This window comes from Maniola jurtina, chromosome 4 (genome assembly GCF_905333055.1).
Source record: "Maniola jurtina chromosome 4, ilManJurt1.1, whole genome shotgun sequence".
Lineage (NCBI taxonomy): Eukaryota > Metazoa > Arthropoda > Insecta > Lepidoptera > Nymphalidae > Maniola > Maniola jurtina.
Genome location: NC_060032.1, coordinates 3,473,740 through 3,489,233, shown reverse-complemented (window position 1 = coordinate 3,489,233; position 15,494 = coordinate 3,473,740). Strand labels below are relative to the sequence as shown.

At 34.4% G+C, this 15,494-nt stretch overlaps 1 protein-coding gene across 3 annotated transcripts in view; it reads left to right on the top strand.

Annotated features, from left to right (window-relative positions):
- The window catches only part of LOC123864644 (5-hydroxytryptamine receptor 2C), a 114,990-nt gene that overhangs the window by 52,395 nt on the left and 47,101 nt on the right, over window positions 1-15,494 (top strand). For all 3 annotated transcript variants that reach the window (XM_045905249.1, XM_045905247.1, XM_045905250.1), the window contains exon 2: window positions 12,273-12,737. In XM_045905249.1, coding sequence (XP_045761205.1) covers window positions 12,410-12,737 — 328 coding nt within the window. In that variant the 5' untranslated portion in view covers window positions 12,273-12,409. The remainder of the gene's footprint in view (window positions 1-12,272; window positions 12,738-15,494) is intronic.

Here is a 15,494-nt window from a genome sequence, read left to right as displayed (position 1 = left end):
TTAAAGAAAATTTTTACAGAACAAGTTGCGAACAGCAATGTTTTCAACTTGTTTTTTTTATTTATTGGGATAATGTATACTAAATTAAAAGAGGCCCTTATAATCTTCACAAACTGAAGTTTTTAATTGCATGTATTTAATAGCTGTTAATGCTTTAGAAAAATAAACAATTTACTTCAAAGTACAGCATTTTTGCGATTTGTCAAATAGCAATTACCTTAACTTGGTATAAAATACTTTATAATAGTTCCTTATTTAAAAATACCTGCTCCGACGTTAACGAAAGAAATGAAATTAAAACATTCCGTGGAAAAATATATCTTGTCTATGTTAATTAAGGAAATCTGCGTAATATTATTGCCCTTGTTATTTTTGCTCTCCTTCTCCTAAGCCTGACCGAAGATTTGCTGCGGTCATATAAAATTTAGCTAAATACTGTATTCCATTTTGTATTGCACACATCATGTGCTCACAAAATATGATCATAATTCACACCAGCTTTTTTGCACCTTGATTTACATTCAGGTAACTGTAAATCAATGTACAAAATTATATTTATTAAAAGCAGTATAACTATCACAGATACTACTCATGGCACAATATTGTAAATAAAATCTTTAAAAAAAGCAACCGCCGAGTTTCTTCCTGAATCTTCTCGGTAGGTAAGGCATTCCGAACCTCTGCAAGTTGTAGATGCATTTGACGACCCAAAATTACTTGTAAAAGTTTATTTGAACAAAAATGTTTATATTGTATTCTATTCTAATATTGCAAAGAAATCAAATTTTAATGTACGCTTCCCAAGTTTTGTATCTGCTTTATCCCTAATAGAAACTTTTTTAACACTCGAAAAAAATATAATATGTGAAAATATTACAATAAAACTTAAAGCTAGCCTTATCTAATTACAATAAGATAAATATAATAGAAACTTAGTAGATTTCCATAAAGTTGTGTTTCGGTTAGTTTCGGGACACCGCAAAGTAAGCTCAGGTTGTGTCAATTATTTAAGGGCTTAATTTTCCCACGCCACGTTAGTCGTTACATAACACATCCTGTCATATTATGGAGAAAGGTTTTAGCACATAGATAACCGTAAACACAGAGAAAGCACTACAATAAATATTGCCTTTTAAAAGCCGCTCGCGAAAACCTGTCTGGTGGAATATTTAGGAGGATTTTTTAAATTACAGGATAGGTTTGCGCTTGACGATAATCATGCTTTAAAGAAAGCAATGATCACACTTCACACTAATATTATAAAGGCGAAAGTTTGTGTGTTTGTGTGTATTTGTGTGTATGTTTGTTACTCCTTCACTCAAAAACCACTGGCTGATTTGGCTGAAATTCAGAATGAAGATAGATAATATCCTGGATTAGCACATAGACTACTTTTTATCCCGGAAAAACAAAGAGTTCCCTCGGGATTTCGAAAAACCTAAATCCACGTGGACGAATTCGCGGGCGTCAGCTAGTGAGATCTAAGTAGGAGCGCGCTTGCCTAGAAGATGCTTATCCACCCTTCCATTGAAGGTACCCAAGTTACATGTGGCAGGAAACACGGCTTTCAAACGGCCAGGTTTGTATCAGAAACCTTGAGCAAAAATGTTTCGTGTGAATAGATTCAATGTCGACCATATTATGATGTCATAGCTCATGATTTGTCGTTGTTTTGGGGTAGAATGATGAAGGAGGGACAAAATGTGGAGTTCTTGAGCACACTCTGCAAAACATCAATATATGACGGTGTTGTAGACTGAGCAATTTCACCTGATGGTCCTGTTTTCGAATATCTGCTATAGTAAGGCGACGTTGACACAAGAATGTAATTGAAGCTTGTGTAAGTATTAACTAGTAACAATAAAACCACTTTCCTTCGAAGCCTAAAATAGCTGACAGTTAGCGGACTAAAACCCGGTTCAAATCCCACCCGCTGCACTATAATTGTCATGCCTTTCCTAGCACAAACTAAGCAAGAGGAGAAAGAGGAATAGCAGCGTGAGTTCTTAGAAAAGATAATTAAAAATACCTCCGTATTTTTAGATTTCGTTAAATAGAAAGGATTTAAAAGGTCATAGCTCGTTAAAGCCACCCAGCACCCGACCTGTACCGCTTCGACTCGCGCGGTTACTTATAAGGCCGCCTTTGCATACAATTGTTTTTAGTTTTGTCTTGGTTATTTCATATTTTGTGTAAAATAAAGTTTTTTATCTATCTATCTATCTTTATTTGGACTTCTACAGACATATGCTCACTATCAACTTTGTAACGATAATATCGTAGGACAAATAAATGGTAAAATTCACCTTAGTTTTTCGTAAAGAATATCACCATAATTTTTCCTACCCAGCACTTTAGTCCCCCAAAGGTCGATGCAGTTCACTTTATACTCAATAGGTCTCTAAATTACACTATGTTCTTGTCTAACAAAGGTTCAAATTATTTGATAGTAGGTATAGGTATATTCGATACCACAATTCGAAATTCCAGCTGGAATACTCGAAGTGCTTTGGTTTTGTCTTGTAATAAAAAATTAAGCGATAGATTTCTCTGCAGTAAACGTGCTCTGAGCTCTTAGAGGTCTCTAGCTATCTGACCGCAAATTCGACTAGTGTCCCGAGTACCGCTCTCACATTGTTAATGTTAACTTTCAACATCATGTTCAATAACTTTGTTCACAGCCACGTTCTCATTTTAACAATTATTTCTTAAATTACTAAAAATATTCAAATAAAAAGAAAAGTAAACAGTTTTATTTTAACTACAATATCAATTTATTACTGATCCTGATCCTCAAAATTTATTTAGATAATAAACAACATAATTTTTGTAAGACAAAATATTCTTAGTTACAAGAAGGTTGGCGATCTACACAACAGGCTGACTAGACACCGTAACAGGCTTGCGACTCCTACGCTCCGTCTCAGGAAGGTCCAAAAGTCATTTGTGGGAATGGGTATAATCTTCTATAACAAAATTCCTCAGTCAATTTTGGACTTGCCTTTACACAGGTTCAAAAAATCTATTAAAAATATGCTCTTGAGAAAAGCATATTATACTATCGAAGATTATGTAAATGATAAAAAAGCGTGGATTTGAACTTCGATTCGCTCCAGCAATGCGCAGGACTTCAATTGCTTTTATACATGGCATAATATTGTATATCAAATCTTTGAAAAGAGCAACCGCCGAGTTTCTTGCTGGTTCTTCTCGGTAGGAAAGGCATTCCGAACCAGTGGTAGATGCTTTTGACGATTCGAAAGAACTTGTAAAAGTCTAATTGAATAAAAACATTTTGAATTTGAATTTGAATTTGATAGGTACTGTCCAATGGCATGCCTGGGATCATTTTCAGCTGAATTCCCCAACCTTTTCATGGAAAAACAATTTATGGCCCGACTTCACTGAGTTTCTGGTCAGTAAAATTTATTCTCTCTGTTTGATAGTAACATAGAATTTAATACCAAACAGCGTGAGTGCTTACTAATAGTGTGAACGGAAAATAAAACTTAAGCACAGCGAGTGAGTTTTTATTTTTTATTTTTACAGTAAACTGTTTTAACAGTAAAATTTTAACTGTAACAGTAACTTTTTTAACCAAAAAATTACGATTTTTAACCAAGACCAAGTAAAAAACTTTTATTAGTGACAAAATTCTGAAAAGTTAGAGATCAAAGTTACGTTTATTAAGTTAAGTACAGTAAATTAAGTTAGAAACTATCACCGGTAATATTTAAGTAAAATCCGTAATTATATCAAACATTTTCATAATATTATGTACAATAATAATAGTTCGTATACAATAATGAACGTTAATGAGATTGAACTTTATTCTTAGAAATCTTAAAATAGGAAAAGTCTATTTCCAGACCTATTGTTATTAAGTAGTGTGGATTCAAGAGCTCTCTTTCCTCCTGCAAATGTTAAACCAATAAAGCTTGGAAAATTTTACTTCCGTAATTACGTTTTCTGTAGAGTTATTTCGAATCGTTTCGATTGGCGTGCAATCGATTGGAAGTTTCTTTACAAAGTTAGAAAATAGAGTATGGAATATACGATTTGGTATTTTGTATTAGATTGACTATATATTATTATATCTAAAAAACCGCTCAAATGAAGAAATAACACATTTTGAAATGTTCATTATTCGTTGTTATAGCGCCTACAGAAATACACATTCTGTGCAAAGTTTATCCACCTATTATGGTTCACGAGTTACAGCCTGCTGACAGACAGACGGGCGGACGGATGGACGGACGGACAGCAGAGGCTTACTAATACCCGAAGGGTGCCGAAGCGGCTTCGGATACGAAACCCTAAAAGTAATCATTTACAACATGCTCATAAACATCAATAATATACTCATAATACACCAATTTAGGCCGGAATATTGCAACTTTAGCTTTCATTGTGATTTTCTCGTTACATTTTCTTCGCGTTTTCCGATTGACGGGCGATTGAGCGGAAGTTTCTTTATGAAGTTAACGGACGGTGCGGTTTTGTTGTTCTGCGCCTGATTTACTGTAGACGGCGCTTTGATGGTAAGATTGATGGTGAGCTATGGGGAGGCACAAATTAGGCGATCATTTCGATGTATACCTAAGTACCACAGTATTACATTAATGGTCGGCTTTTCGTTGCTTTTATCTGAATACTTAATGATGCCCACGACTTCGTAGGGTGGATTTAGGGTTTTTTTTAAAGAATCCCGTGAGAACTCTTAATAATCCAGGACAAAATCAAAATATATCTCTTTTCAAGTTTTAAAGATTTTCACACAAAAAAATCACGTCGATCAAGCGTTCCAGCGTTATCGAAGGAAAAACATATAAATAAACACACTTTTACATTTATAAAATTAGTAAAGTGTAGTAGTTTCTTAGTTCATTGATCTGTTTGGGAAATCCTGGAGTGCGCATAAGCCGACAATACCATGTCAACCAAAGAATTCCCGATTATACAGCTTTGGTACTTCTTGCGACTTTAAGGCGGAAATCTATAGAGAGCGCACTTTGACTTTGCTTCGACTTAAGTTTCAGTTAAAACGAGACAGATTTATGCCAGCGGTATAACGCTGTCTCGTTTTAACAGCGTCTTAAGTGCGAGCAAAGTCAAAGTGTGCTCTATAAATTTCAACTTAACTCTTCTTACGGGTAGACTGAAGGCTCGAGGTATGTGATTACCTTTAGGAGCCATTTCATTCATAAAATGATTATGAACTATGATAATATGCAAATGCAAATATAAACGACCTCAGTGTCAAAAAATCTTGATTACAAGACTAACATCGCGTGTCTTACACAATAGCCACCTATTAAACGCTATAAATATCGCGTGCAGGGAAATCCCGTGAATAGATTAGGTAAGTTCGGAAAATGAAATTCTCGATTTGAATTTATGAATTTACAAGTGCCCACTTGCTAGCAAACTTATTTAAGTAGTCGGTTCGTACAGTAATTTTTAAAGTCCATACTTCCTTACTGATATTATAAATTCGAAAGTATGTCTGTTTGCTAACTTTTCACCGCCCATCTGTTTATCCGATTTTAATGGGCATAGAGATAATTTGTACGGGGACTTAGGCTAATTTAGTCCCAGATAATCAAAGTGTACCCACGGGATTAAAAATAACCTAGGACCTAACCTAATTGAGAGAGTGTTTGTCAGTTAGTTGCGCGCTAAGTAACGTTGGCCGAAGTCAGTAATTGGATGGTGACCAACTTTGATGGTCTGAATTTGTATGTTTCGTGTCTTCTTGCCTTTAAGAGCATATTTAACTCTCAGTCCTGTCTTCACTAACATCTGACAATAATGATTAAGAGCCGGTAAGAGTCGAAATTCCTTATTCATGTTAAATCTGGGAGCATTATTATCCAAAGAGAACATTAGGAACGTGATTGATAGAAAGAGGTCACAATCCTCAGGAATGAGATAAAAAATACACAGAGAGAGGAAAGCATTAAGATGTTTATAATAATAAATAGAAAATGGGTTATTATAATTCATAGCATAAAACATGCAAAACCAGCGTCAATCACTAGTTACATTAATATGCATTGAATAAAAGCAGAATTATTAAGAAGCCTTTCCAGGAGCTAAAATACGGTTTCTGGGTAGCAGTTTAGTGTGGCTCCGCCCTAATTGAAGGCTACGCCTGCTAAATTAAACACGAACTTCGAAGTAAGTTCATAATCCGGTGATATAATGGTTTGATATTATACCTTACATACTTACTTGTTTTTGTTAAGAGGGCTCTCTCCGTCACTCGTTTCATACAATCGTAGTTCCAATTTCATTTGAATATTAAGCAACCAAAGTCCATGAAATTTTGCAGACATATTCTAGAAACTAGTATCTATGTCTGTGGTTTTCCAGATTTCTGTTAAAATATTCAGTTTCAAAGTTACGCGGTCTTAAAAATTTACATACAAATCTTTGAGCCCCTGTAATTTTTAAACTACATATTTTTAGTGTGAACTTAGAAAACTCCCGTCCTACCTTAGGATAAAAAAAAAACTACTCGGGATGCAAGCTATCTTTGTACTTTTCGTCTAAATCGATTAAGCAGATGCCCCGTTAAAAAGTAACAAACAGAAAGACATACTTTCCCTTACGTGACTTATGCAGCTGTTGTTCTGTTTTTTTTTTTTCACCTTATTAAACCTTCATTCACATCAGCAATCTTCGTATCGGAATCTTTCACAGTAGCTAGGTATCTACTATTACTTTTAAAGCATCATAAATACAATTCAGAAATAAAAAAGCATAGTTATCACAGAAATGATTCATAATGAAAGCTGTGCAAAGTCGCGTGATTGTAATGAAAAATTCTGGCTATTTTTAATAATAATTTACTACGTGTAACTTTGTGGAAGCTTCTGCGAATGCATTTTAATTTTATTATGGTTTCATTCATCATTGTGAATTAATTCGACGAGTACTTTATTTTGTAGGTTATTTCTCAGAATTGGTGAATCAGAGAAAAGAAAAGCTGTTAAATTGTGTAAAAAAAAGTATTGTTATTGTTTGAACAGCTTTGTTATTTTTAAAGTAAAATAAGTGCACATAATATTTCCGTATCATTCCCAGTCGTACCACAAGGAATCAAGTTACACTTGTACGTAGTCAAACAAGTGTAAATTAAAAATTTATAGCACTCCGGACAAGTGAAGGTTACAGTAAGTAGAAAAGAGCTGATAACTTTTAAACGGCTGAACCGATTTTCTTGGATTAATAGCTAAGAACACTTTCGATCAAGCCACCTTTTAAACAAAAAAAAAACTAAATTAAAATCGGTTCATTAGTTTAGGAGCTACGATGCCATAGGCACAGATGCACAGATACACACGTCAAACTTATAACACCCCTCTTTTTGGATCGGGGGTTAAAAACAGACACGTTCAAAGCGATTTGCAAAACTGGTACTTTGCAAAACAGCTAGTTTTTGACCTTAGGTCCTTTGTAAGTTACTATGAAAATATTTTTTTATATTCACATGTTATGAGATATAGAGAGAGCTATGCTTAGTGTTTCTCTACGTGATCAAATTAGAAACGCGGAGATCCGTGCGAGAAATATATTATAGTAACCGACATAGCCTAGCGGATTGGGAAGCTGAAGTGGCACATAGTTCGAAAAATCGATAGGTTTTGGGGTCCAAGGTGCTGGAATGGTGACCACCTACCGGAAAGTGCAGCGTTGGAAGATCCTTCCAATAGGTAGACAGACGACATCAAACGAATCGCAGGGAACCACTGGATTCATGCAGAGCAAGACCGTGCTGTGGTTTTATTAGCTATTAGTTGACAATCTAGTCTAGTCTACAAAACGCTGAGCCGCAATGAAAATAATTTACTATATTATTCACATGTTTCAATACAAATAATTACATGAGCATACATAATGTATCGTGTCTATTTTCCCTAGTTCCCGCTCTTCTTCCGACGTTTGCATGTTAGTGGTGGAAACTCCCAAATAATTTACCGCGGTCATTTCCTGAACGCCCTATTATCGGATGCTAATCGTGGAGAGAAAATCCATTACGGTTTAAAAGGTTTAAGAATACACGTTTACTGTAACTATTCGGGAAATAGATTAACTGTTATCTAAGAATGGAATACTCTGTAGATATGTTTACGGCCAATCTACTACTAACCCATTACTAACCTAAGTTTGTCTATACTTGTTGATGCACACACAAGATGAATAAACTAATTTTCTTTCTTTCCTTCTTTCAACTTGACTTTCTTTTAGGTGTCTGTGTTCTAGACACGAGTATGATAAAATAAGAACCGATAAATTACAGAATTCAGCAGCCATTGCAATAAGTGAAATCAATCGAGTGAATCAGCGTCATCGCAAATTTTTCATTGAAAAGTGTTGCAAATGCCGCGAGAGATGTGTCATACTAATTGTGCTAGAGCTGCAGATATTTTATTGTCAGATTAGTTAGTATACTATGGCTACGAATCTGAAAGTAACTGTAAAAACCTGAGATCTCGTTCTTTTAGTCGAGTTGTAGGTACCAGGCGGACGGATCTAAGAACCCAACCCATTATACCAAGAGAACTCCTATACCATTACGTGATTAATTGAAAAGAGCCACGACTCTCAGCAATGAGGAGTATGACTATGAAGAGAGATTACTGCTATACCCCTTACTAGCCCGCTATTGAAATCGGAGTTAATAATCATATTTATTTTGCTAAATTGTGAGTAAATAACAGATATACAATAGTTAGACCCGAACACAACCTACTGCCATAGACAGATTGCAAAAATAATAACTTTAATTTAAATTAACAAAATTACATTGAAAAAAAAAATACATTTAGTCAAAATTAAGTCTAAATGTATTTTTTTCATGACACATTTGCTGCCGGTTTGTGTAAATAAGTGTAAATTGTATAATTAGTAACAAATAAATGAGAGTAATTATTAGTGTGTTGAGTGAAGTGATAAGATAAATTAGTGCGATTATACTGATTTGTTCTTTTTATTTAAACCCACTGTTTCACATTATAATAATGTGTCATAGAATTAAAAAAATCTGTGCTAAGGAATTCTAATTAATAAATTTGACCTTGCTAAGTATCATTGATTTTAGAATATGCATTGTCAGTAACATAAGAATTTTAAACCGTAGATAATAATTATTAAGTGGAAGTTCCGTACTTAATCATAAAGGTCGTAAAATATCGCCCCATCTTCTTACGACTTTCGCATGTTCCTAATAATTTATGAGAGTCATTTCCTGGAAGTTTTTATGATCTCAGTCTCAGATTAGAAATATCATACTTAACAGGGCTCTCTCCGTCACTCGCTTCATACAATCGCAGTTCCAATTTCATTTGAATATTAAGCAACCAAAGTCCATGAAATTTTGCAGACATATTCTAGAAACTAATATCTATGTCTGTAGTTTTCCAGATTTCTGTTAAAATATACGGTTTCAAAGTTACGCGGTCTTAAAAAATTTTCATACAAATCTTTGAGCCCCTGTAATTTTAAAACTACATATTTTTAGAAAAATCTAAATTTCATGGACTTTGGTTGCTTGATATTCAAATGAAATTGGAACTACGATTGTATGAAACGAGTGACGGAGAGAGCCCTGTTAATATATGCACGTCAAGCTCTACGTAAGTTTTTTTGTTTTGAAAAAATAACTTATGAAATTTCCGCATGGTTGTTGTGATAAAAGTAAAACTTCTTTGAAATTACGGCAGATAAAATAAATGAGTCATTTTAGAGTTTAATTGGTTTGTAAGTTTCAAAGTTTCGAACCTCTATTTTACCACTTTAGGGGTAAAATTTCCAAAAATTCTTTCTTAGCTGATGTTTGTGTCATATCTGCATGCCAAATTTCAACTCTAACCGTCCAGAAGTTTGTGCTACGCTTTGATAGATATAAGTCAGTCAGTCAGTCAGTCAGCCAGTCATTCAGTCAGCCACTTTTTCCTTTTATATATTTAGATTGGACAGAGTTAAGTATTATTTAGTTTTGAAGATTTTTATATTATCCATACTCCATACTTACAAATATATAAATGCGAAAGTGTGTCTGACTGTCTGCTACCTTTTCACGACCCAACAGTTTAACCGATTCTGACGTTTGGTACAGGGTTAGCTTATATCCCGGGGGCGGACATATGCTACTTTTTATCCAGGAAAATCAAAGAGTTCCAACGGGATTCCCAAAAACTCATCTGCATAACCGATTTGTTTGAAAGGTACCGAGGTAGCTTGCGTCCCTGTTATTGATATAGGCAACTTCTTATCCCGGAAAATCAAACAGTTACCACGGGATCTTAAAAAACCTAAATCCACGCAGACGAAGTCGCGGGCATCCTCTAGTTATTAATAAATCCTCCATTTCCTTAGTAGCATTTGCGTATAAGCTCTCTCTAATCTAATTGAAGTGTATAAATAATTGGGTCCGTACATTCCTTTTGTCCTCGCTCTTCTGTCGCTCCCAGTTTGGACGTCCACCAATAATTTACGACAGTCATTTCCGGAACGGTCTGCTATCGCTGTAATCGTAAAAGAAAAATCCCTTGTAGTTAAAGGGATTAAGTTTGGCTTGTGTATAATTTATTGAATCAATTAAATAACATTAATTCTCAACCTATAGATTGTACAACGTATATGTGTATAGTAACTTAAATATTTGATACATAATCTACTAGTGTAAATTAAAAATTTATAACACCCCCGACAAGTGAAGGTTACAGTAACCAGAAAAGAGCTGATAACTTTCAAACGGCTGAACCGATTTTCTTGGATTATAACTAAGAACACTCTCGATCAAGCTCGATTTTTCAAATAAAAAAACTAAATTAAAATCGGCTCATTAGTTTAGGAGCTTCGATGCCAAAAACAGATACACAGATACACATGTCAAACTTACAACATCCCTCTTTTTGGGTTGGGGGTTAAATAGTAATGTCCCAGTATTTAAGATTCGTAAAATATCACTTGTTTTAACAGTGAAGGAAAACATAACGAGGAAACCTGCATGCCTAGAGTTCCCCATAATGCTGTGAAAGTTGTGTGTAGTCTACCGATCCGCTTTTGGCCACTGCGGCGGACTACTCATTCTGAGATCACAGATCCGTCCTCAGTAGTGAGCCGGTGATGAGTTGCAATATACTAACTAGACTTCTCCTGCGTCTTCGAATAAAAAAGAAAATTAATTCTATTCACGATTGGAATCTTCTCTAAACTAGATTCCTTGATCCATATACCTAAAACTTATAAGAGCTTTGAAATCGGAATTTTATTCTCGATATTATTTGTAAAACGCCAGTTTCCAACAAATTTTACAACTTTTACATTCGCTTTGACTTTTAAAATGCTCCGTTTCCTTTTACCGCTAACTTTAGTCAAACACTCGCGTTACAAACTTGCGTCATTTTGTAAAAGTACTTTGGAACTTCTTGTAAATTACATTTTTGACACAATGGCAAATTAGTCCTGACTGCAATTTCACATGTGATAATAAGTGACGATCCAGTCTAAGATGGTAGCGGGTTAACTTAGAAGAGGTACGGCACCTTTTATCGGTTTCTACCTTAGCTTTGCTTCCTACAAAGCTGTTCATGGTCATTCTGTCAAAGCAGTAACCCCTTAACTAATATAGACCCTAGTGGCAATTAGCCGAAACATTCCAAAATAAGTTAAAATTTATCCATAGTTATCGTTGTTACGAGTTTGGAATGATACCAGTTATTATATCGAGATTGGATTTCAACGTAAATCCAATTTGTGGTAGCATCCATTTGAATTTATATTGCGTTGAATTCAACTGTGTACAATATAATATTTCGATTCGTTTTTATATTTGCGAAGAAACCAGTTTTACATACACATTATGAGTAAACAACACTTTAAACATTTCTATTTTAATAACAATTTTTCATTTCTAAAAACAAAATATTACTTTATATCTACTTAATTTACTATTTTTGTAATAAGATCCCTCCAGACTATGATATTTTAGAATTTAACTTCTAATAAAGTCAAGATTGAAAATATTTTTAGGTAACAGAATTTAAATTCAATTTGTTAGATGAGAAAGGTACTTGTACTGAAATTGAATTAAACACTAAATTAGCAGACCTATCTCGATGAGCAATTTTAATGAAATAAAACCAACACTAGAAGACTTTGAGAAAATCTTGTAGTAATTCCTCAAGTTCTTGACAAAGTGTTGAAGAAAATTGTTTAAAAGAATTGAACAAAGCTCAAAATTGCTCCATTGTTTGTTACAGATGTCTGAAAGCGGAACGCAGAATTGAAAATGGACAACAAAATGGACCCTCCTAACAGAATCTACCATATTTACGAAATAAGATGAAATGCGCCCAAACAAAAATGAAAACTGAGAAGCTTTTTAAAACTTCTAACAATGAATGAGCAGGATTTCAGCGCTTTATTCACTGAAATCGATTATAATTGGGATGAAAACAGCACGAAGGATTTTGGTGATCTTTTTAATGTAACAGATGGGAACCGGACTGGGGGAGTGGAGAAGGTGTTAGTTCATAATTGGTGGGCACTTATAGCGATAGTATTGGTTGTGTGTACAGCTGCAGGCAATGTGCTGGTGTGTCTTGCGATATACTTGGAGAGAAGGCTCCAGAATGTTACGAACTATTTCCTGATGTCATTGGCTATTACTGATCTGCTGGTCGCAATGTTGGTGATGCCGGTTGGGATACTGACGCTCGTGAGAGGTGAGTCTTTACTCAATTTTTATGGATTAGTCTCTAGAGTCTGGTGGAAAGATAAAGTAGCTATTCACAATTTGTGAGCATAATATTATACAAGTGGAAATTAAAAATTTATAACACCCCCGACAAGTGAGGGTTACAGTAACTAGAAAAGAGCGGATAACTTTCACACAGATGAACCGATTTTCTTGAATTATAGCTAAGAACACTTTCGATCAAGCCACCTTTCAAACAAAAAAACTAAACTAAAATCGGTTCATTAGTTTAGGAGCTACGATGCTATAGACAGATACACAGATAAACAGATACACAGATACACACGTCAAACTTATAACACCCTTCTTTTTGGGTCGGGGGTTCAAAATATAAATTAAGAAACGACAGCGTTATATCGTCTACGTAAAGTGCAGAAATCTTTCTTGGAGTATACGCTTTTATAACATGATTCCAAAAGAGTTCTCAGATTCGCCATTGCATAAACAAACACAAGTGCTAAACAACATTTTGCTAAGCCGCAGTTTAGTACAATTGACGAATGTTCTAATAACGAGGTTGCATGGAAACCGTCGGCTTTGCATTCAGCAGCCCACAAGGTATATAGTTTATCTATTGCATATTTACGTAATCTAACATTTTTTTTAAAAAAGGAGCAACTGCCGAGTTTCTTGCAGGCTCGTTTCAGTAGAATCTGCTTTCCGAACATCTGGTAGAGTCTTGAAATATAATAAGTGACACAGACTGTACCTACTACATGAAATAAATAAATTTATATCGTTTCGAATTCAGTTCATTTTATTTCAAGTCGGCAAAACCCATAATATTTATTGTAATTTATAAATAATAAAATAAACGAATAAAAGAGATAAGTACGTACATTAAACTGCCGCAAAGTCGTATTTTTTTCACGTAAAATACCAATCGTAAAAAATATATAGCAGCCCTTATTTTGCATAAACATTTTAAAATGAGCTCTAAAACTTGAAAATATAAATAAAACTGAATATACGTAACATATTTAATGAGGGTCTAAGAGATGCTACGAATCTTTGATGTATGTGTGTATATAAAAGCTCTATAAATACGGCATAGAAAAAGTAATTATAACATTTTTTTAAATTAAGTATTTTATTTCGAGAAATAAATGACGTCTTTAAACTGAAACCGAATCATAACATTTTTTAATGCATTCTGTATAATTATCGCTTTCTATTAATAAAAAATATATGCCCTGCTTTTACATGATAAGAATAATTTACGCTATGTTCTATACTTATTCCGTATTCTTTTTGAGTATCACCATCTTACAATATCACTTAAACTTATTAGAACTATCAAAACTCTTAAGCCAATAATTTATTCCCAAGCTTTCTTATGTTTTAAAATCCTTCACATTGTTATACGATTTTTCAATAAGTTTTCGTTGTATGAAAACTGAACTTGTTGTAGTATAGTCATTTGGTAGTTTTACCTGGAAAGTTTTCCAGGAGTTTTGAAAATTATTGATTTTATATATTTCGACATGCTCTTTCCGAATGTTTATTTTGCCACCTCATATCTTTGCCGCTCGCACCGCCATCTTGAAAAAATGGTGCCCAAAAACAGTTTTTAGACGATAACTTCTTTCCGATTCATTATACCAAGAAAAAAAGTTACGTAATAAATTAAACGAGAGACAATTTTCTACAATTTGTGTAGTCATTTTTTTTGTAGAACTAATAGTTTTATTATTACGAGCGCCTAAAAGTCTACTCCAACAATAGTTTTGGCCAGTTAACTCATTTCCACACCACCAACAACCGTTGCCGTTATAACAACAAATAATAATAAATTCAAAATGGCCGCCATGAAAAAAAACTTTATGTGTCAAATATCACGTTAAAAGTACGATTTTAGTCCTCATTTTAAACATCAGCTATATTTTTGACATGACAGTTGACCCATAGAGTTAAAATGACGCGTTAGAAGTTATTTTGTACGGACTATATATTAATGAGAATGTTCCTAAAAGCAATCAGATTTTCAGTATCGCTATGAGCCATTTCCATGTCTTTTAAAATCACTCGTTGAAATCCTTTGACGGGCAATGAGATGCTAAGTAAATACAAAGTGTACTACGGTACAGTCATTTATTCTATGTTTAACTTTGAACTTTGAAAACTCGTAGTTGTACACAGTTCTATGTAATTTATACATGGAGCTTAGCTTTGTATTCAGGCTGTCTGTGAATTCATACACTTCAGCGTATTTGAATAAGTTGTGTGGCAGCCCGAGCAGTAGTTAATTTGACACATCTTTCTCGTGCTGTTTTTTTTCTCTCTCGTCTGGCTTTACACTGATTAGCCAATGTCAAGTTTGTAGTTAATTACAAGTTAGGGAAACTATGTGTATAAGTATGGACTTTGTCTGTGCCGGCGCCCACCAACATACACGCGGCGCCCCTTTAGAGCGCTTCCCAGTCAGATCCACCATCAATAAACACCAGCAGAACACAAAAACCGGCCACTTCTAACAAAAAAAAACACTCCAAAAAGGCACAGCACGCGCGCCAGCAAACCCCACCACAGACGAAGTCCTGAGTATTGAGTGAGCTAGAATATTTCAACTTCCTTTCAATATTTGAATTTAAAAAAACCAGTCAAGTTCAAAGCCCACACCAAAGAGTCATACACGAAGTAGGCCTATGTACGTTTTGATTTTTAGAATTTGCTTGGCAGTTGTTTTAGCGGCAGTAATAAATAAATAATCAACACATAACACACA